This window comes from Podarcis gaigeae, assembly GCF_964106915.1.
Source record: "Podarcis gaigeae genome assembly, chromosome: 3".
In the NCBI taxonomy this organism is placed as follows: domain Eukaryota; kingdom Metazoa; phylum Chordata; class Lepidosauria; order Squamata; family Lacertidae; genus Podarcis; species Podarcis gaigeae.
This window is the reverse complement of record NC_139680.1, coordinates 75,285,043-75,309,128: the sequence shown is the minus strand read 5'-3', so window position 1 is coordinate 75,309,128 and position 24,086 is coordinate 75,285,043. Positions and strand designations below refer to the sequence as shown.

Here is a 24,086-nt window from a genome sequence, read left to right as displayed (position 1 = left end):
TTTAAAAATAACATTAAGTACTGGTGTGTGTGCATTTTTAGCATTCACTTGATTTTGGTAGGTAGTGTAGCTGAACAGCTGCAGATTGTGTATTTTCATCACAAGCTGTGGCAGTTGGAAAGTTACTCTACTTCTGCCTATCCAACAAAGGTAGTTTGATGCTTGAGCAGCTAGATCAAGGTCACTTAGTTTCAACTACACACAGTACAGATTCCCCCCCCCCCCCCCTCCTGCTGTGTATAACAGTATAGTAAGTCACTGAAAGGAAAGACACCTACAGGATTATTTTGTATGTTCTCACAAACTTTCAATTTATTTTTTATGTAATTGTGCTTAGTAATAATTCTCTACATAGACACTCACATATTCAGACTATGATTAATACAAATGAGCTGTCAATGGTGCAATGCTTGTTTGTAATATACAAGAGATCTGAAGCAAAATGTTGTAGCTTTGCAAGTTCTGTTCTCTGTTACTATCACTCATCCATGTTCTAATGCATGATAACACAACTCAGTTCATTTCTCCTCTGGTTTTCTACCCTTCCCTCCAAATATCAGTCAGTATTTATTGGCCATTGAGTAAGCATAGCTCTCATTAGGTTATTTTGTGTTTCCCTCTTGGTTTTTATCTCCTAAGCATTTTTGTACTTCTGAACAACTTGGGCTCTCCCAAGCTCACTACTGTAATATATTAGTGCTCACAGCCTGGACTTCAAAAACATAGGGAATGGTAGAATGATTATTTACTGAGATGTGCTTACTGTGTTGAATCTTAGTAGCCTGCTTGAGATCTTGACCAGCTTCTTTCTAGAAGCTTTACCATAAATCCTTAACTAATGGCTTTCACAATGCTAATTGATTCAATAATGACCATCTATGTTCTAGAAGATTTCGAGGCAAGATTTTGGCCCAAATTTTGCAGTTACCACCACTAAATATTCAACTGTTGGAACTCTTTTTCAGGTCAATTGCAACAGTCAGTGTACTTGATTCATATATTTACCATTCCTTATATTTCTGATTAAAGTTGTCTTGTGATTGTGGCTCTGCCCAAGCATGTTGGGGGACGGCGGGGGGGGGGGGCTCAGCTGATGAAGCATTTCAGCCTCAGTGATGACGTCAAGACAAGTGAGATAGGCAGCTATGTAAGGACAGATGACACCCACCCAAGAGTTCTTAAAGAACTCAAATATGAACTTGTTTATGATCCATACTTTTGTTAGAAGATATCGAACTGTGTTGCTCAGCTGATAGCAAAACATCTATCAGAAGAATGGGGAGAAAAACAATTTTCAGTGAACCCCACTCCTCCCTGCAGCTCCCAAGTTCCTCCAAAATTGCTCTGGAGGGGTCAGCTTGAGCAAATTTAAGGGGAATGTGGAGGGGAATTGTTAAAAAACAACAACCAATTCTCTCCATTCTTCTGACAGAAGCCTTGCTGTCAGCTGATCAACACTATCGGATATAACCCAGTGTAATTTGTCTTGTAAGATCAGCCTTTATACTTGAGGACTGGAAAGAGGCCAATGCAACTTTAAAAGAGGGAGGCAGGATCCAGGAGTGATCTGAGAAATGGCAATCTGGTTAGTTTAACATCTATTCCTGGAAATTACTGAGCAAGTCTTGAGGAACAAGTTTTGCTGATGAAGAATCAGTGTGATTTGTATAAGGATTAGTCTTGTGGTTAAAATAAAAAGGGATTTTGAGGAATCCAAAATGAAATCTCCAAACTCAGTAAATGGGCATTAGATGTGATTAAATGTAAGAAAATGTAAAGTGATGCACACTGGAACAAAAAGCCTAACTTCACAGATATGTGACTTTGCAGTGGTTTGAGCAGTAAAGTGATATTGGAGTTGTAGTGGATAACTCAATGAAGATGTCAACTTAACTACAGAAATGTGAATTTCATGTTAGTGATAATTAGGAAAAGGATTGAAAAGAAAACAATTAGTATCATAATGCCATTATACAAATCTGTCATGAAATCACACTTGGAATACTGTGTTCATTTCTGGTCTTCATACCTCAAAAAAAGACGTGGAGTTGGAGAAGGTTCAGATTAAGGCAGCCAAAATGATCAAGGGATTAGAACAACTCTCCTATGAGGAAAGATTACAACATTTGGACATGACAGAGTTGTAGGAAAAAGTGGATGGACAGAAGTCCCCATCCCCTCACAATACTAGAGTGGGGGTCATCCTATGAAGCTGCATGTTGAAAGATTTATGACAGATAAAAAAAAGTACTTAATTCAGTTAAACTGGAAACTGTTCCCACAAGATGTAGTGATTTCCACTAAACTACTCACCTTTAAAAGGAAAGTTCATGGAGAATAAGGCTATTAGTTGCCTCCTCCAGTATTGGAGGCAATATGGCCCTGAATGTCAGTTGTTGGAAAGCACAAGTGGGGGGAGTGTGATGTTGTGTTCATGTACTGCCTAGGGAGAATAGTGAATCAAGGCCATCAGAATCAGAGAACAGATGGGCCACAAGCAGAAGAAAGAAGTTCATGTAGAACAGTTAAGAGCTGTACACTACAGGTCAGGTTATACATATTGTGAAATTAAGGAACTGAAATACATTGTAGAAAGCACTAGATAAGAGAGGTGAGAGAGGACAAGCCAAGTATTTGAGTGAATCCATGTTAAAGAATTCTTAAACATGAGCCACTATGGCAGAACTCCTCGTGTGTACGCTTTACAGTGTTCCCATCACTGTTAAATGCATCTTGCCACACTGTCCATGGTTCTCAAGTGTGCAGCAGACCTTTCTGCATACCCAGTTCCTGCTCTGAACTCAGCCTTGGTACACATCTCTTGACTTTTTGTCAGTTCCTGAGCTGTTGGCTTGCTGATCATTTAAAGATGCTTTGGATTATAAGGGACATGACAAAGTTAAGAATCCTTGTAAATCCTTACAGTTGTTTCTCCTCACTATGGTAAGAATAGTTTGAGGGCTAGTGGGAAGCAAGGAAATGCTCATTTTAGATGTGTTATCAGCACTAGATGTGACTCGGGCTGCCACATTAAATTGGAGTGAGGCTGATTTTTATATTAAAAATGAGTGCAAATAGAGAGGGGTACCTTGTCTTTCCTCCCACCCTCCCCCACCATACTTTGTTTCTTCAGGCATTTGTCGGCCTGGCCTAGGAGGTCTTCTTGAAGCAATGGAAGTGGAGAGGTAAAATGAGGGAGGCTTAGGCTCCCTCATCTGCATAATACTGCAGTATATTTTGTCCCTCATGCGAATGAAATAAGTGAAGTTTTTAATCAATGGGTTAAATACACCCCCCAGCCCCAGTGCAGCAGCCTGTGTCCTCAAATATATTGCTATTAATCAGCATGCTTCTTCTGAAACAAGACATCAAATGTAGCAGTACCTGCTACTGTAATACCTGCTTCATGTACACATCAGTATGATAGGAAATGAAACACTTTCTGCTCTTGCTGCCAGTTGTGTTTCCTGTATGTAAACAAAAGCAATTAGTTAGCAGAATGGGAAATTGTTTATTTGCAGGATGCTTGCTGTATGAACGGAAGGAAATGTTCTTTTACAGAGATCAGCTCATTGTGTTGAGGCTACATTGCTGGCAAAATTGATTTTAGAATAGTTTGGGGAAATTAGCTGCAAAATAGGTGCATCTATTTTGAGTCCTAAAAACTTCTTAACTCTTTACATTAGTGGTTCAAGTTGAAGCTTATAGATCTCATAACCATCCCTATTCATAGTTTATGAACAGGGGATTTTCACAGTTAAATGAATGTGATTTTAAACAGGAAGTTTGCTGTTTGTGCACTGCCTTTTTTAAATTTTGAAGCAAAGATGTGCGGCAATTTTGAATGCAATCTGAACAAATTAGCTAGGAAATATGTAGCCTGATAGTCTGTAGTTTGACATTTTGGAGGATGCGTGATAACAGGACTCCAGTAAGTCTCTGCACCCACCCTGCCTTGAAGTGAAATAAAGGTTGTTTCCCGACTAGAACACTTTACTGCAACTGAGACCTTGCTTTTCATTGGCTGGAGGCTTCACACAGGACTTAATAGCCCACCATTACCTTTCCATGTAGCTATTTGCTTAGAATTAAGTCTATCCAAGGCATTGTACTACAATATAAACATAAAATTGCAATAATGTAACATGATGTTTCAAACATTACATTGCAGAAACAAACAAGCAAGAATACATTAAAATATAATTCAGGCAGTACAGAATAGTTTCCAAAGCCACAGCAATAAAAAGTATATACAATAAAATAACGTGTTAAAAACCACATGAAACAGGTGTTTGTCTTTTTGAACACAGCACATCCCTTGAGAGGGAGATCCATAAAGTGGAGACCACTGTACTTTGAAGTCTCTGTCTGTGAATCCCACCAATTTGACAGATCTTAAAAGTGAACCAGTGAGCAGTCCCTATATTCAGCAAAGGTCTCTCAACACTAAGGATCCCTCCTTGCAAGTTTTGCCCCTTTATTGTTTTGTCATGAGCATTATAGTTCTTTTTAGAAAGCTGCTTCTTAACAGATCAATGGCCCCACCTGCACTATACATTTAAAACAGTATCGTGTCACTTTAAACAGTTATGGCATCCCCCAAAGAATCCTGGGAAAAGTCATTTGTTAAGGGTGCTGAGAATTGTTAGGAGACCTGTGTTTCCATAAGCAACGGCAGTTCTTTGAATCACTCTTCCCAGGGAACTCTAGGAATTGCTAGGTGTTATAATGGCTCATAATTTTATATGTTTACAGATCTAGATTTGTCTTGTCAGGTTGGCAGGGAAGGATTTCTCTTATTTTGTGCATTCTTAGAAATGGATTCTCATTCGTGGATTTAATTTTAAAATGTATTCTCCCTTGCTGTTCCTTTATCAGCAGACATTTATTTAGAATTTCTGAAGTTCTAGTGGGCTAGTTTAGATGTGTTTCCAAACATTTGATTCTGTGAAGCAGATACGTTGATGTCATGGTCTACTACTCTACCCCTTCATCTTTTTTTTAAAATATATATTTTATTCTTTTTCCATAACAAATTATACATCCAAAACATCTTTTTTACATCCAAATTCCTCCTTATTGACTTCCCTCCTCCCGCCTGAAAAACCTTCCTAGTACTTACTTTCTCCACATTTCTTAAATGTAAATTACACCACCATATTATTAATTAATTTTTTACAATCTAACAATATTCCTACCTTTTCTCTTCACAGAGCTTCCTTAAAACTTACAAACGTTATCTGATTATCATTTAATTTTTGCATATATTCAATAAATTTCATCCAATCTTCTGTAAATCTTTGATCACGTCGGTTCCGGATCCTTCCTTTTAGTCTATCGAGCTCCGCATAATCCACCATTTTCATTCTCCATTCTTCAATAGTAGGTAACTCTTCTTGTTTCCACTTGTTTCCCCGATGCTTTTCAACATCTTTATGCGCCCCCTCGCCCAGCTTGTCCGGAGTTTTGGGCTGGGTTGCCATCAGTATGCTGATGACACCCAACTCTATCTGTTGATGGATGGCCATCCTGACTCGGCCCCAGACACACTGACCAGATGTTTGGAAGCTGTGGCTGGATGGTTATGTGGGAGCCGGTTGAAGCTAAATCCTTTGAAGACAGAGGTCCTGTGGCTGGGACGGGATGATATGGGATTGGGTGGGGCAACTCCCATCTCTTGCGGGGGTGCAATTAGTGCCAGCACCATCCGTTAAGAGTTTGGGTGTAATCTTCGACACCTCCCTTTCCATGGAGGCGCAGATTGCAGCTATAACAAAGGCAGCATTTTTTCATCTCCGCCAAGCTAAGCAGTTGGCTCCTTATCTCTCTCGCCCTGACCTAGCCACTGTGATCCACGCGACGGTCACCTCCAGACTGGATTATTGTAACTCGCTCTATGTGGGGCTACCCTTGAGACTGACCCAGAAACTCCAGTGGGTGTAGAATGCTCTAGCGAGACTCCTGACGGGGTCTTTGCTGCGAGACCACATTCACCCGGTGCTAAACCAGCTGCACTGGCTCCCGGTGGAGTACAGGATCAGGTTTAAGGTGCTGATTTTAACCTTTAAAGCCCTATACGGCCTAGGACCCTCGTACCTACGGGACCAGCTCTGCTGGTATGCCCCACAGAGAAACTTACGGTCTTCAAATAAAAACATCTTGAAGGTCCCAGGCCACAGAGAAGTTAGGCTGGCCTCAACTAGAGCCAGGGCTTTTTCGGCTGTGGCTCCGATCTGGTGGAACGTCTGTCACTAGAGACTAGGGCCCTGCGGGAATTGACATCTTTCCGCAGGGCCTGCAAGACAGAGCTGTTCCACCAGGCCTTTGGCCAGGGCACAGCCTGACTCCCTCCCTCGGCAATCTTCGTGGAGCTCTGGCACAATGGTTGCCAGTGGCTTGTTTTGAATCAATTTTATAATGAATGATTTTAGAGTGTTGTTTGTGCTGTACTTTTGTACTGTTTTATTGTTGTTAGCCGCCCTGAGCCCAGCTTCGGCTGGGGAGGGCGGGATATAAATAAAATTTATTATTATTATTATTATTATTATTATTATTATTATGGGCCATCAAAGTTCTTGCTGCTGACACTGCATATAAAAATATCTTCCTATCTTTCTTATCTATCTCATTACCTATTATTCCTAGTAAAAATGCTTCTGGTTTCTTTCTACCCCTTCATCTTTTGTGTTCTAATTATTAGATTGTAGTCTTGTCTGGGGAGGATGTTGTAGTACAGATTATTCAGCACCTGTGTGCTTCCCAGTTAAGTCTTAGGTGCAATCATTTTATTTTACTTTATATTTAGCTGGATATTCTTGGGTCTGTAGTATGCACTGATATAATTTTATATGTAGTGAATGTATGTTACACAGTATCAATTCATTATGGAATATTCATTGTACTTTTATTCTATGTCTGTAAAAATAATTTTAATCACTAAGATAATTTAATGTAATAGTGTTTCCAAAAGAAGAAGAAACCTTTTTGTTACATAGTATAAATGGAAACCCATTAAGTTGAAGACTATAATTTTAATTTGCTTCTACCTGTATACTCCCAAATCTTTCTATTCCAGATAGCCATTAAAAAAGCTATGTAACTAAAAAAATAGTGAGTATGCCACACATAATGCTAAGCCAAAACATGATTTAGCACATACAACTAAATGTGCATATTTCCAGGCCAAAGGTTGCAGCTGTGTTGCTCCTGCCTTAGTTCTGCTGCACCATGTCACCCAGGTCTAAGCCATGGTTTGGCTTAGCATTGTGTCTGAAGGTCATTTGGTATTCTTTCAAGTTGAGCAAGGTTTTGAATCTAGTAGCTTCCTCTGCTACTGACGCAAGAAGACGATGTATATTACAAAACTTCTTAGCTGCAGGTAGTTTTATACGTATACTTTTGTAGGACAATGCTTCTGAAATGTTGGAAAAGACTAGCAATAAATCTTTTTAGACATTTTGATAGGAAATGGACTGGGATTTAAAAATCAAAAGTTTGTATTCTCCTTCCCTGAATCATATATGGTGCAACTGTCCCATTTTAAGCAAGACATCCTGGATTGACAGAAGCCGCCCTGGTTTCTGATCCCAATCCTGGATGTTCCATTCTGGCTTCTGTGCTCTGGCCCTGCCAGAACATGGGACCAAAAGATGGATGTTTTTTCATCTCTCCCTGTGGTCAGTTGGCTCACACCAGAGCGTAGGACCAAAAAACAGAAGCAAAGCCTATCTTGCCCCTGTGCGTCACCGCTCTTTTTTCTCCTTCCGTTGTGGGACTTCTGGAAACTGGCTTCCAGAAGCACATCTGCGGAGGAGCTGGAGGCTGCAGTGACTTCTCCCAAGGCCATGCCAGCCACAGAGGAGGCAAAGACCGTGGAGGAGGTAGCCACAGAGGTGGCAGGCAGCGGTAAATGAGTGGGTGATGGGAACTGAATCTTGCCTAATCAGTCCAAACTATCACTGCTTAGTTAAATTGACTGGGCTAACACATTATCTCTGCCTAAAATATTATATCATCATTATACCTTGTGCTGAAATCATTCAGAAAACACACTACTAAGAAAAGACAGCATACAGTCTAGTTTCATTCATAACATTAGCTACAGAATGAGAAGCAAAGGATGTAGCTACAAATAACTGTAGTCAACTGAAGTCTCTGCAGTGTCAGCCTTCTTTACAGTATTTGGAAATTCATGGTTAAGCTCTCTTGTCACTAGCCACATACTGTAGCTTGAGCAGTCGTGTTAAGCCAAGGTTTGGTTTAGTGTGATGTGCAAACCTGGTTTGTGTGAAATATAAGTGATTGGATATTTCTTTAAAGTTTGTTCTGTTGTATCCCACCCTTATGCTACTACTAAAAGATTATTTCAGGGAGGGCTCTCTAAAATGTGCATTTTGAACTACAAATAGCTGAATATACAAAGTTGCCTCAGGGCTAATAATCCCATGAGATGGCAGCTTGTCACAGCTAGAACGGCCAATATTGCGGTACCCTGATATGGAAGATAATTGTCTATACCTTTATATAATTTTGAATGTGTCGTATTGGGACATTTGAAATCAGTCCAAATGGATTTCTTCTTTGTTTAAATTAATTTCTTATGTATAGGAGATGGTTCTGATGCTGGTGGTGTTTTAGAGTAAGGCTCTACATTTCGAATAGACTATGTGTTAATTGATTTCTTCTTCCCTTTTGGTTGACAGGTATGTGGAGTAAAAGTGAATTGCTATCAACTTGATCTTGATCCGAAGTTATAAAATGCAGGCCCAGAAATGAGTCCTACTGAACTACCTTCTGGAATGGCAACCTGAAAGATCTTTTGATACACACAGACACTGTAACTCTTTCTTACCTCACTTCATAAATAATGGAAATGTCAGGCCAAGAGCACTGCTCTTGAAGATAAGGCTTTGCATTCCCTTCTCATTGCTTCGATATGAGTGATCACACATCACAGGAAGAAAAACACAAATCCAGCAGAACTTCCTTAAAGTTTAAGGAATCAGCAAGAATTATGCAATCTGATGACTATTTTGCAAGAAAATTTAAGGTTCTAAATGGTAATATGGGCCCCCCTTCTTCTTTAAGCACAACCAACAAAGGTGAAAGCAGCAACCCAGCCAATGGTACCCCAGCTATGCCTAAGATGGGTGTCCGAGCCAGAGTATCTGAATGGCCTCCTAAGAAAGATTGTACCAAGGAATTAAGCAAAGCTACATGGGAAAGTAGACCTCAAGTTAGTTATGACGGTGCTGGGTCAGCAAATGGTGACCAGAATGAGGGGCAGCAAAAAGAACCCCTTGATATAGAATTTGCAGAGGCAAAGTATGCATTAGGAGACATTTTTCTCCATTCACCACACAGAGGGCTTCACCCTATAAGACAAAGAAGCAACAGTGATGTTACAATCAGTGACATTGACACAGAGGATGTACTAGACCAGAATGCTGTTAATCCAAATACAGGAGCATCTCTCCATAGGGAATATGGAAGCACTTCATCAATTGACAGACAAGGTTTATCTGGTGAGAATTTTTTTGCAATGCTTCGAGGCTACAGGGTGGAAAACTTTGAGCATAAAACACACATGCCATTTGGATTTCCTGAATTTTTTCACTGCGATCCCTCAATTTCTCCAAGTCTCCATGCTGCAGCACAGATATCCAGAGGAGAATTTGTAAGAATTTCTGGACTTGACTACATGGATAGTGCCCTGCTAATTGGCAGAGACCGGGACAAATCTTTCAAATGGAGATTGAAGTCAGAATCTGTAGAAACGTCACTCTTTAGAAAATTGCGGACTGCTAAAAGTGAACATGAAACTCTTAAATTCTCATCTGAACTAGAAGAAAGTAGACTTGATAAAAATGTTCATCCTTGGAATTGTCAGAAGTGTTTTGCACATTATGATGTCCAGAGCATTCTGTTTAACATTAATGAAGCAATGGTTACCAGAATTAATGTGGGGAAAAGAAAAAATATAACCACTGGGGCATCTGCTGCATCACAAACTTCAACAGTAGCCGGACAGCTTGGAAGCTGTGAATCTCCTATGGGGAGTAAAGAGGATCTCAATTCAAAAGAGAACTTAGATGCTGATGAAGGTGATGGGAAAAGTAATGACCTAGTATTGAGCTGTCCTTATTTCAGGAATGAAACTGGTGGGGAAGGTGATAGGCGGATTGCACTCTCTAGGGCAAACTCAGCCTCTTTTTGTGCGGGAGATAGTTGTTCTTTTGAGTCTTCGCTAAGTTCACATTGCACGAATGCCGGTGTTTCAGTGCTGGAAGTACCCAGGGAGAATCAACCAATCCACAGGGAGAAAGTGAAACGTTATATCATCGAACACATTGATCTTGGTGCATATTACTATAGAAAATTTTTCTATGGAAAAGGTAAGCAATTTTTTTCTGGAATCTCTTGCTCCCAAAGGTTTCAGAACATTTGCTGAACTTGTGGGTAGTGGTGTGAGATGTGAAAATATCTAATGTAAAATGTAGCTCTGCTTTTTTAATGTGTGTCTTGGAGGGCATCATTATGGCCATCCTTAAAGCATTGAAAGCCCCAAAGTACTTATTTAATATTAATGATTGGGGTTGTGTTTCTTTGAATTTGGTGTCATATTCTTACATATGCTTTGACATATTTAATGAAAACCATAATCTGGTCTCCTATTCTGAACTACAAGATTAAAGGAGGACCGTGAGAAATATTCTTTAGGAGAGTATTGCACTGTCAGAGGTTGCAGCATCATTGTTTACAAGTACAAAAAACTGTCTTCCATCAAAATGCCATAAGTGATATGCTCTTATTCTCTAACTAGTGTTTTATACAAATAAACTAGCTAATTTCATAAGCGCCTAATACAGGTGAGGGTGATGTGATGAGTTTTAAATTCTATACTTAGTGCAAACAAGGGTTTAATATTGCTACAGGATGTCAGGGGCTCAAGAGCAGAGGCACAGGAGAGGGAGGAAATGGAGAGCGAGGGGGAGGAATCCGAAGGGAGCGTAGGCGGTGACAGTGATCAGAGGGATTCCATGAGCCTCTCCAGTGAATCGGAAGATTCACAGAAGGGAGCGCCGATGGCCAGGGCAAGGGGGGTGCCAAGGGGGAAACCCCAGAAGGAAGGGGCCAGCGGGGACTCCCAGAGCAGCAGTTGGAAATCAGGACCAGCTTCCCCACCAGAGCGCAGTGGGGGGGAGGAGTCCCAGGCATCGGGACCAGTGTTTTCACCACCAGCGAGAGGAGATGAGTCAGGATTGGCCATGCCTCCATCGGAGAGCGGGGAAACGGTCAAGAGGAAAGTTACCGGCTGGGCGCGCGCGCCAAGTTCAAATGTACAGGCGAGCGGCACAGCAGGTAGCCCGGATAGGGAGCCAGGTCCTAAAGCCCGCCGGAAGGAGGGGCAAGACTCAGGGGGGTCAGCGTCAGAAGAGTCCAGAAAGGAGGAAACCCCAGGGGGCAGAAGGACCCAGAGGAGGAAAGAACAACGGAAGAGGTGGAGTAAGGCTAGAGTCTTAAACTGGTGTCTAAGAGGCGGAGACTCAGATGGAGCTTCGCCGATCTAAGCTCTAAGACGTAGAGTTGCACGCTGCGGTTTGGAAATGGAAACTAATCTTCAATAAAGACTTTTATACGTTATTACTGGCTAGCGTTGGTCCTCTGTGAGCTGGGACCTGGAGGCAACTCTGACACAGGTACATTTAAAAATATTCAAAATGCTGCATTTTAACTTTATAAAGTGCATAAAGTGTGATTAAACCATGGTCTGGATCTGGCCCACCAAGGCACAGGAAGTAGTGCCAGCACCTCCAACTTTATCTCTCAATCTGATCAGGAGATAGAGCTCTATCTACTCTTTAAAGAACTAACTCTTCTCTAAAGATCTTTTCTAAAGGGGAGGGAGAGAGATTTTATCTTCAGTCTTGGTGCTAAGCAGCAGAACACTCAAGATCAGAGTAAGAGTCTGGTACCTGCTCTTTAAGAATAAATGGCAGCATTTCCACCTACCCCAGCATTTGAGTGGAGAGGGTTAAAATGTGTGCACGTGCATATCTGTCCCTGTGTATTTTGTGAGAGCATGTTTGTGGGCTGTGTGCCCACATATCTAAGGAATGTGTTACGGGGGCAGGGAGGGTCTGAGTGTGCTGTATGTACAGTGTTTTTCTGGGAACGTGTGTTCACATTGACATGCATTGGCCATGTCAGCCACTGGGATGTGGCCCTTCGAGGAATTGCTTTTGGGTAAAAAAAATCATTAAACCATATTTGATATAAAGCGTTCAATGCATTTGACCATCTTCCACCTAGTTTTGGTACAACGAGTGTACTGTATTCCCCTGAGTGTATTCTTGTTGTTAAGAGTCATTCAGTAGTATGTTGTGCATGTGCATATACATGCTGTTTCTTTGTTTCTGAGCATATTTATAAAAAGGACCAAAGGAATGCACCAGAAAATGATGTATCAGTTAGGACTCATCAAAGGAGGACAGGTTTGAGAAAGGTACTCAAGCAAGACTGTAAAGTAACTAGTAAATACTTTTTATTAGTTTTAGCCATATTTGCCCCATGCTTCAAGTAGGTTTCCATGACAGCTACCAAAATTTCAAAATAAAGTCTTTAATTAAAATGTGCAATCATAAGCTAAAAGCAACAATTCAAAACGGAAAATATAAAACAGTAAGTAGAGGAAAACATTTAAAATTCAAAAAATGGAAAAGTAAGGTTCTGTGAGTATTCTTGAGGTATTGGTAAATTCAAAGAAGAAATGGGGATTAAATTTCCCAGTCCTACTGCCAGTGAAGGCAAAGCTAGAAGGACAATATATTCAGATTATTTGTTATTAAACAAATAATTGCTTGATTTGGGGACTTGCATGTGTATAAATAGTCAGATTTGGCAAAAAGAAAATTCTGTCTGTCCACCTTCCAAAAATGTGGGAATTCTTTATTTTAGACCCATTGCGACTTTTTTTAAAAAATTGTTTTGGAATATAATTTGTGTAAACTAAAACCTACTATCTTAATAGAAACTATGTATACAGACTTGTCAGTTATGAAATGTCAGTTAAAGCACATTTGACTAGTCTATGAAAATAGTCACAATGACATTACCTCACTGTCAGTTTAACTATCCTCTTAAGAACTGTGCTCATCCATGTATGTCATCTCTTACTTCCATATAAGTGAATAGCAGCTATTCACTTTGTGTAAGAAAAAAATAGTGGGCAAAACCTGCAGACAGTGGGTATCCCAACTTCTAACATGAGAAATCTAATAGGTGAAGCAATATTCAACCCCCCTCCTCTGAACAGCTTCTTCTCCCCTTCTCTTTAGTCCTATCCCAGGAATATATTTTAGGAGGCTCTAGGCAATGTGGAGCTCCCATTCTGCCTGCACTTCTCCTTAACATGTAGGGTTTGAGGGAGTGGGAGGTTCTGCGTCCCTTGCTCTGTCTCACCCAAAAGTCTCAGTGTACTCCCTCAGTCATTCAATCAGAGTAGGAAAAATAAGTTGCAGGAAGGATTAGAACTCAACATCTCCTACCCTTCTCATCAGACTTAAAAGGATGTTAGCTAGTTTTGAATACACATAGGTTTTGACCATATTTTGTGGGGGCTTGGAAGATGCAAATAAGAATTCTGTTTAGACAGAAGGCTAGATGCTACTCAGGCTCACCTTATTAATGGCATTACTATGATGATAAATATGAGTTGTAAGGAGCCCTGTGTGTAGAGAACTGAGCCTTGGTTTCAAAGAGCTAAGAAGGTTGATGCAAGGGGCTTGCCGTAGTCCAGTGGAATGTTTCACTTCTTTCTCCTTTGAATGCCATATCAGTACAGTGGTACCTCAGATTACATATGCTTCAGATTACATAGGCTTCAGGTTACAGACTCCGCTAACCCAGAAATAGTACCTCGGGTTAAGAACTTTGCTTCAGGATGAGAACAGAAATCATGCTCCGAATGTGCAACAGCAGGAGGCCCCATTAGCTAAAGTGGTGCTTCAGGTTAAGAACAGTTTCAGGTTAAGAATAGACCTCCGGAACGAATTAAGTACTTAACCCAAGGTACCACTGTACAGTTCTTGGCACTTTCTCAGTTTTAAAGGCAAGGTGCATGTATGACTTATTTTACTACTATTCAAGAAAAACAGATACTCCCCTTCATCAAATTTGTGATGTGTTTTGCTGAGTTGTATATATACCTGCAGCTCAGGGAAACACTTCATGCATCTGATGAAGAAGACTATAGTCCACAAAAGCTTTTGCCATAATACATGTTTTAGTCTTTCTAGTGCCGTAGGGTGCTGAATAACAACTTAGTTACTTGCGTCTAAAAATATCAATATCAAAGGAACATTGGATAGCAATAAAATGTCTTTTGACACAGAATATATTTAATAATATATTTAATTTGTATATATATTGAATATATTGAATATATTTAATTTGTATCAAAGGCCCACTTTGCATCAGATGGGGGTGGGTGGATAGGACTGGGCAGAAGTGTTCCTTCACCAGCTTTGTCATCCTCCCAATGGCCAGTGCCTGGAGAGAGACACCAGCATCATTCTGCTGTTGTGGTGCTCCCCCCTTTTGTCCTCTAAATGTCTTAGTGGGGCATTGGCTCTAAGCTCTTCCCCAGCTCCAGGTTGCCCCACCGCACCAAACGTCTGCTGCTGGCGAAGAAGGGAAGTTTGGATTCCTTTCTAAATAAATATTGCAAACACAATCCAGCCAGAGTTTTTTGTTGTTGTTTAGTCGTTTAGTCGTGTCCGACTCTTCGTGACCCCATGGACCAGAGAACGCCAGGCACCTCTGTCCTCCACTGCATCCCGCAGTTTGGTCAAACTCATGCTGGTAACCTCGAAAACACTATCCAACCATCTCGTCCTCTGTCGTCCCCTTCTCCTTGTGCCCTCCATCTTTCCCAACATCAGGGTCTTCTCCAGGGAGTCTTCTCTTCTCATGAGGTGGCCAAAGTACTGGAACCTCAGCTTCACAATCTGTCCTTCCAGTGAGCACTCAGGGTTGATTTCCTTCAGTATGGAGAGGTTTGATCTTCTTGCAGTCCATGGGACTTTCAAGAGTCTCCTCCAGCACCATAATTCAAAAGCATCAATTCTTCGGCGATCAGCCTTCTTTATGGTCCAGCTCTCACTTCCATACATCACTACTGGGAAAACCATAGCTTTAACTATACGAACCTTTGTTGGCAAGGTGATGTCTCTACTTCTCAAGATGCTGTCTAGGCCTGTCATTGCCCTTCTCCCAAGAAGCAGGCGTCTTTTAATTTCGTGGCTGCTGTCACCATCTGCAGTGATCATTGAGCCCAAGAAAGTAAAATATCTCACTACCTCCATTTCTTCCCCTTCTATTTGCCAGGAGGTGATGGGACCAGTGGCCATGATCTTCGTTTTTTTGATGTTGAGCTTCAGACCATATTTTGCGCTCTCCTCTTTCACCCTCATTAAAAGGTTCTTTAATTCCTCCTCACTTTCTGCCATCAAGGTTGTGTCATCTGCATATCTGAGGTTGTTGATATTTCTTCCGGCAATCTTAATTCCGGCTAGGGATTCATCCAGCCCAGCCTTACGCATGATGAATTCTGCATATAAGTTAAATAAGCAGGGAGACAAAACACAGCCTTGTCATACTCCTTTCCCAATTTTGAACCAATCAGTTGTTCCATATCCAGTTCTAACTGTAGCTTCTTGTCCCACATAGAGATTTCTCAGGAGACAGATGAGGTGATCTGGCACTCCCATTTCTTTAAGAACTTGCCATAGTTTGCCGTGGTCGACACAGTCAAAGGCTTTTGCATAGTCAATGAAGCAGAAGTAGATGTCTTTCTGGAACTCTAGCTTTCTCCATAATCTAGCGCATGTTTGCAATTTGGTCTCTGGTTCCTCTGCCTCTTCTAAATCCAGCTTGCACTTCTGGGAGTTCTCGGTCCACATACTGCTTGAGCATTCCTTGTACAATTTTAAGCATAACCTTGCTAGCGTGTGAAATGAGTGCAATTGTGCGGTAGTTGGAGCATTCTTTGGCACTGCCCTTCTTTGGGATTGGGATGTAGACTGATCTTCTCCAATCTTCTGGCCACTGCTGAGTTTTCCAAACTTGCTGGCATATTGAGTGTAGCACCTTAACAGCATCATCTTTTAAAATTTTAAATAGTTCAGCTGGAATACCATCACTTCCACTGGCCTTGTTATTTGCAGTGCTTTCTAAGGCCCATTTGACTTCACTTTCCAGGATGTCTGGCTCAAGGTCAGCAACCACACTACCTGGGGTATACGAGACATCCATTTCTTTCTGGTATAATTCCTCTGTGTATTCTTGCCACCTCTTCTTGGTGTCTTCTGCTTCTGTTAGGTCCTTTCCACTTTTGTCCTTTATTATGGAAATCTTTGTACGAAATGTTCCTTTCATATCTCCAATTTTCTTGAACAGATCTCTGGTTCTTCCCATTCTATTGCTTTCCTCTATTTTTTTGCATTGCTCGTTTAAGAAGGTCTTCTTGTCTCTCCTTGCTATTCTTTGGAAATCTGCATTCAATTTCCTGTATCTTTCACCATCTCCCTCACATTTTGCTTGCCTTCTCTCCCCCGCTATTTGTAAGGCCTCATTGGACAGCCACTTTGCTTTCTTGCATTTCCTTTTCATTGGGATGGTTTTCGTTGCTGCCTCCTGTATAATGTTACGAGCCTCCATCCATAGTTCTTCAGGCATTCTGTCCACCAAATCTAAATCCTTAAACCTGTTCCTCACTTCCACTGTGTATTCATAAGGGATTTGACTTAGATTGTATCTTACCGGCCCAGTGGTTTTTCCTACTTTCTTCAGTTTAAGCTTGAATTTTGCTGTAAGAAGCTGATGATCTGAGCCACAGTCAGCTCCAGGTTTTGTTTTTGCTGACTGTATAGAGCTTCTCCATCTTTGGCTGCAGAGAATATAATCAATCTGATTTCGATGCTGCCCATCTGGTGATGTCCATGTGTAGAGTCGTCTCTTGTGTTGTTGGAAAAGCGTGTTTGTGATGACCAGCTTGTTCTCTTGACAGAACTCTATTAGCCTTTGCCCTGCTTCGTTTTGATCTCCAAGGCCAAACTTGCCAGTTGTTCCTTTTATCTCTTGACTCCCTACTTTAGCATTCCAATCCCCTATAATGAGAAGAACATCCTTCTTTGGTGTCACTTCTATAAGGTCTTGTAAGTCTTCATAGAATTGGTCAATTTCAGTTTCTTCAGCACAAGTAGTTGGTGCATAAACTTGGATTACTGTGATGTTAAAAGGTCTGCCTTGGATTCGTATCGAAATCATTCTATCATTTTTGAGATTGCATCCCAATACAGCTTTCACCCTCTTTTGTTGACTATGAGGGCCACTCCATTTCTTTTACGGGTTTCTTGCCCACAGTAGTAGATATGATGGTCATCCGAACTGAATTCACCCATTCCCGTCCATTTTAGTTCACTGATGCCCAGGATGTCAATATTTATTCTTGCCATCTCATTTTTGACCACCTCCAACTTACCCAGGTTCATGGTTCTTACATTCCAGGTTCCTATACAATATTTTTCTTTACAGCATTGGACTTTCCTTTCGCTTCCAGGCATATCCGCAACTGAGCGTCCTTTCGGCTTTGGCCCAGCCGCTTCATCAGCTATGGATCTACTTGTACTTGCCCTCCGCTCTTCCCCAGTAGCATGTTGGACGCCTTCCGACCTGAGGGGCTCATCTTCCAGCGTCATATCTTTTATATGCCTGTTGTCTTTGTCCATGGAGTTTTCTTGGCAGGGATACTGGAGTGGCTTGCCGGTTCCTCCTCCAGGTGGATCACGTTTGGTCAAAACTCTCCACTATGACCTGTTCATCTTGGGTGCCCTGCTCGGCATAGTTCATAGCTTCTCTGAGTTCTTCAAGCCCCTTCGCCACGGCAAGGCAGTGATCCATGACATTTAAATACCACTGACTTCAGTGAGGATATTAATGATGTGCTTGATTTTCTTCCTTACTCTGTGACCACGGCCATAGGCAGTATGCTTCTGAATACCAATTGCTGGAAACCGCAGGGGGCAGGGCAGAGTTCTGTTGTGCTCAGCTCTTGTTTTCAGGCTATCAATGGGTACCTCTTTGGCCACTGTGAGAACAAGCTGCTGAACTAAATGGGCCACGGGCATGATCCATCAGGGCAACTCACCTGCCAGTCACATGTCAGTATTATGACATCAGAAGACTGATGGGTGGATTGTCCCACCTACCTGTCCGAATCCCTTGCTTGGTGTTCCCAAGCTTGGGAACTACAGTGCAAGCAGTGTTGCCAGCTCTCTGCTTTGCAAGCCTCTCTTTGCTGCATCTTTCCACCCCTGATGTGTGAGGTGGAAAGGAACAACATGGGGCAGCTTCAAAGAACAGTGCCGGTAGCGAGAGTTGGCTTTCATTGGATGGAAACTGCTTTTTCCTCTTTGAGCAAGGCACACTCCTCCTTACCATCACATGCTAGATGATTGGGAGCATGCCTTGCTCCAGCAAAGGAACTGTCAGGAGTTAGTGGGCCAGATGGGGAAATTTTAATTATTAATTTTAATTATAATTAATTATTAATCTTAATTATAGTTTGGCACACAGTTTGGAAGTTCCCTACCACCCACTTTAAATCAATAGGGTTTAAATATTATTAACTTAGGTTGGATTGTACTTTGTGTGTGTATTTAGAAATGTGAGTTTTCCTGTAAAAGAGAGTTAATTTACTTCTAATATAGTTGAAATTACAGTTGCCTCATTTATAAGGTAAGAGAACCTGATCTGTGGATTGCCATAATTTCATGTGTGCCAAAATATACAAGACTAACAAAGTATTGCTCTGGCATCCCATATGCTGCAGAATAGGTCATAAACTAGTGTCTATGAAAAAATATTTTAGTTATTTGCATTTTTTTAAACGGCTGACAGTTTTCAGCTACAATACAGATCTATGCTGAACAGATGTCCTAACTTGCAATACACTTTTTATGCTTTTAGGTTCGTTGTCCTGCCTGCACATAAGACATAATAAAAGTGTAAACAAATAGGTTTGAGGGACTTTCCAATCTCAACCAGTAACATTTATCTGACAAACGAACAGGAATTTGTCAGTCTAATATTTCATTATTGTCTTCTCCTCTTTATGTACAACAGAGCATCAAAACTACTTTGGAACAGATGAAAATTTAGGACCAGTAGCAGTCAGCATCAGAAGGGAGAAGTTTGAAGATGCAAAAGAGAAAGAAGGTTCACAGTTCAACTACCGTGTAGTGTTCAGAACAAGTGAGGTAGGGTTTCTGCCAGGTGTGTTGATAGGTAGTTAAAGGACTTGGGACACAGTCCTATGACACAAATTTGAATAAAATTAACATATGCTTATTTATATGCATAGAAGCAAATTTAAATAGACTTTCAAAGTGGGGGAAATAAATGCTGGGGTTGCTGAAAGGGCTTATTCTGAGCTATGGTGGTGTCATGAGGATTTTCTGGGCAATGTATACTGTATTATGCCCTCTGTCCTATCTGTAATCTATTGGTAAGAGCAGGTGTTTGCTTGTATTTTTTCTCCTGTTCTGCCTTCCTTCAGTAATAGAGCCCAAGGTAGCATAAATGTGGTTTCCAGGCAATTTTCCACTGAGGCACTAACCAACTTAGTTTCAGCAAATTAATGGCCAGACCATACCTTGGGACTTATGTGCGCAAACAACAACAACTAATCTCTGTTTCACACATACACATATGCTTACATGTCATTTTAAAAACTCAGTGCTATCCACACATAACACCTGGCAACCCCAGATTAAAAGAATACCAGATGTGCAGGAAAATACTGGATGTACAAAGCAGATAATTTAGGAAAATTAGTCTATTTTAAAGATGGGAATATGATGCTAAAGCCTGGGACATAGCAGGTGCCCAAGAGTTTTTACTAGTGCTGCAGCCTGCCCTGCTGCCCTGTGAACAGTTTGCTTTAAAAAAAATAATTAGAAGAAGGGGAAAGGGTCAGAAGTCTGGGAACTAGTGCAAAATACTCTCACTTAAGCCCTGTGGATCACCCCTTGACAATTCCCCTGGTTTCCACACTGCTCCAGAAAGTACTGAAATATATTCAAAGAGAAATAATAAATTCACAGAGGTTTCATTCCATATATAAGAATAGATATCATGTGAGCTGACTTCTGCTCTGCTCACACAACTGAACTTCCCTTTCTCCCCCTCATACCTCACGAAATCTGCTCCAGAGGGTCCCCTATCCTCCAGAGCAGATTTGAGGGGTGCATGAGAGAAGAAGAGAAAGTGAAGTTATGTTGAGAAGGCAGAATCCCATTTCTGTTTCTGCATGTGAACAAGTAGGCACTTGCAAGGAGAAACAGGCAATTACTGGCAGCAATTCCCATAAGCTGCAGTAGCTGGAGAAAGTGCCACTGTGGTTAAAACAAAACCACAGAATCATAAATAATTATCTGTTTCCTTCCTGTTTAGCAGTTTGGTGTAAATTAGATGTATACTACATCTTGGTTCAGCACACTAGATGGATGGGAGCTATGGGTGATTCCCCCAGTTTATTACTAAGAGTGAGTGATACATGCTTTTTGCTGCCTGACAGTCTGGTGATGTTACTCTGTTCTGATAGAGAGTAAACTTATTTTGCCCAGTCTAGATTGTAAGAAATATAATATCCCATGTAAGAAATATAGTCTTTAATTATTGTTATTAATTTATATACTGCTTAAGGTCCTGATGACTTCCAAGTTGTTTGTAAGTTGTTTATAAAACTTAAAACCAATTGTACAACATTGATAAAGTACAAAATAATTAAAGATATGTCATAATTAAAATATGCAATAAAACAATCACATTAAAACAGCACAGCAATTCAAACAAGAGAATCAGGTCAAGAAATCAAGATAATGTTTGTGTAAACAGGTGCATCTTCAAAAGCTGGTGACATGCCAATCTAGATTTCAGCAGGGAGTGCATTCCAGAATTCTGGTGCCACCAATGAAAAAGCTTGTCCCTGCATCACAAGCTGATCAACATTAGGCCATGTTCTTGTGTGCCCAGGTTTCAGAGTGATCTATGGAATTGGCAGGAAAAAGGGGGCTGCTGTGTCCCTGCTCCAAGGTTTGAGAGTAATTACATCTGAATATAGCCAGCAAAGAGTGAGATTAATTTGGGCAAATATACCCTAGTCTTTTATACAGCACCTGTCTCTTACAGAATTCTGGAGAAAGTTAACGTTCAGAATGACACAGATGAAAAACAAACATTTTTCTAGGGAAAGAAGTAACATAACACACATACATATGTGTGTGAGAGAGTGATCTTGCCAGTATAATCCAGCAACTCTACCAACCCACAATCTCTGTTTTTTCTTCCTATTTTATGTACTGTAACCCTGATTTCCATTATTATCTTGTTTCTGGTCATGGGGTTAACAGTGGGAAGTCCTTTGTGAAGTGCCACCTGTGAGGAAAGTCTATTCATGTTTCCAAATCTGTGTTCCACTGGGTTTGACCTCAAGTTATTGTGCCTTTCTGTACTCTTACCATTTGTGTTCAAATGCCTTTTCAATTTTGTAATTGCTATTGGTTTTATGTCATTCTGTATTTCATTTTCAAGTTGTCTGATACCTCTAAAAACATTGGTAAATGCCGTTAGAAAGTCCCACTAAATCAAAAGGATTTAGTCCTGTGTGTGTGTGTGTGTATATGATGGCTCTTGTAGAATCAAAGCATATTGGAGCCTAGCAGTTCTTATGTCAGAAATTCATTTTCCCTATTGAGGAATGAAGGAAATGGGTACACTTTTCAAAAATAAACAGATGGTGAGCCTGAGAGTGTAGAAGATAAGTATGGCTGCAGATGCTTGACAGAAGAGGATTATAAAAGTATAAGCAGGCTTGGGAAGAGAGTGGAAAGGAATAATGTTTTGAGAGGGGGAAGGGAGAAAGGGGATGTGACATAGAATTCCTCTTTAACAAAATACTTTAAATGTCTATTTTATTTTGTGTTGTTGGATGTTCTAGCTATTTCTTTTTTCAGTGTACTAACTATGTAAAGCACAGTAGGGTAATTTGTTGTAAAATAATGGCATGTTCAAGGTTTAAAAAACAATAGCATCTGAAGTCGTAGGAGGGATGCTAATTAAGCCTCAGGCACTTTCTTAGGCAGCTTTAACAATACACATACCAAAATCTGGTTGTCCACCGTTAATTTCAGTTAGAGGTAGTTTTTCAGTTCAGTTTTCCTTCTCTTGTTAATTAATCATGGGAACGGCTGTGTATGACATTTGTGATAAATCTTTGTTAAAAGTTTCTTAGATCTTACATTGGCTAGCATACACAGAATTAAAGGATGCATTTTGCCATATAGTTTGTTGGTGCAGTTTATGAAGTTTATATAAAACCTTCTTGGGGGCTGGAAACTGAGCCCAAAGTGATGGTTTCATGCTAACCTCCAAGTGCTATTGCTGAAAATATACTGCTTGTGAACCTGTTTCAATAGATACCTGATTCTGACTGTTAACCCTTCTGCTTATTTTATTCTTTTCAATGTGTGTCTTTAGTTGAATTTTGAAGTTTTGCTGATTGCTGTTGCCCAGCACCACAGTCAATGAAGCATAAGTGTAGCCATGTTCAAGCATTATTGCTCAGGCTAGTGTAGGTTCCCCAACCTAGCACCATGTGCCGGATGAATGCATTTAGAATACTCTCTACAATCCTTGATAGTGCAGTTCTATAGAAGTTCAGTCAAATGCACTTAATCCCCTGTCAAACCTTCCCATTCAGCGTAGCAAGGTTGGGGGTAAGGCTAGCATGCATGTTCCTACTTCTCCCTACGCAGGTTCAGGCAATAACAGCTTAATAGAATTTGTATCTTCCTTTTCCTTGTTGAAGATTGTGTTACAATGATAAACATTTAGTAAGACTTATACTCTTGCTGTAGCTTACCACGTTGAGGGGAGCCATTTTAGAAGATGCTATTCCATCTACTGCTAGACATGGCACAGCACGCGGTTTACCTCTTAAAGAAGTATTGGAATATGTAATACCAGAACTGAGCATTCAGTGCCTACGGCAAGCTTCCAACTCACCCAAAGTTTCTGAACAGCTGCTTAAACTTGACGAACAAGGGGTAGGTATTGCATGCCTTGCCTGAACTTGCGTGCCTGTGAGTTGTCTTATTGCAGTGTTTTATTGTCATAAATACAACTGAATTTGATCTGACCTGTCTGTGGAAATGCAGTTAACTTACGATAAGTGAAGGAGATTTTTAAGGAACTTTAACAAAAGGGGACTTTCTGTGTATTTATATTACAGTAAGATAATTTTGTAGGTTTTTTGGTTTTTTTTACATGTTGTCTTATTTATATACTGCTTCAGATAAAAGTGGTTCACATGAAACAATAAATATACAAAATAAACATTTACACATACTAATCACAAGCACAAATGGCTGTACTTTCCATGGAGGTAAAATACAGTTTAGTAAGCCATTTTTGGTAAACACCCAACATTAGAAAGCCGCATATTGTATTAAAGGGAAAATCATTGGTTTGTCAATCTTTCACCTTTTCAGATTTTCCTTTCCTAATTATAATTAGCACACCTTATTCGCAGCGGCAGTCTTCTTACTTTATGTGGAATATATGATAGATCAAACAGCTGAAATTCTAATTGGGACTATTTAACAAGTTAACACTGCATGAGCAATGAAATGAACATATACTTTAAATTCAGAGTGAATAATGGTGAGATTAATTGGTTTGATAAGGCAGACACTGTTCTGCAAGATTATAAAGGCATAATTGATTGTTTTATATAGAAATGCATATATAGATACAGAAAAAAGAGCATCATTTTAGTCAGCCTTATACAAATATGATGACTAAGGTAAATATCCAGCTTCTTCCAAGCAGCTCAGGACACCATATATGAGGATGTCTCATTTTATTCTCACGTCTTGACTCCAAGGTGACCTTGGACCAGTCAACCAGCATTTGAGGTTTTTTCTTACAATCAGCAATATATAATTTTTTTGAAACAAATTAAT

At 40.5% G+C, this 24,086-nt stretch overlaps 1 protein-coding gene across 7 annotated transcripts in view; it reads left to right on the top strand.

Annotated features, from left to right (window-relative positions):
* The window catches only part of SIPA1L2 (signal induced proliferation associated 1 like 2), an 86,375-nt gene that overhangs the window by 10,552 nt on the left and 51,737 nt on the right, over positions 1–24,086 (top strand). For all 7 annotated transcript variants that reach the window (XM_083732043.1, XM_083732042.1, XM_083732044.1 and 4 more), the window contains exons 2-4: positions 8,703–10,394; positions 19,186–19,319; positions 22,980–23,168. In XM_083732043.1, the coding sequence (XP_083588169.1) occupies positions 8,936–10,394; positions 19,186–19,319; positions 22,980–23,168 (1,782 nt within the window). In that variant the 5' untranslated portion in view covers positions 8,703–8,935. The remainder of the gene's footprint in view (positions 1–8,702; positions 10,395–19,185; positions 19,320–22,979; positions 23,169–24,086) is intronic.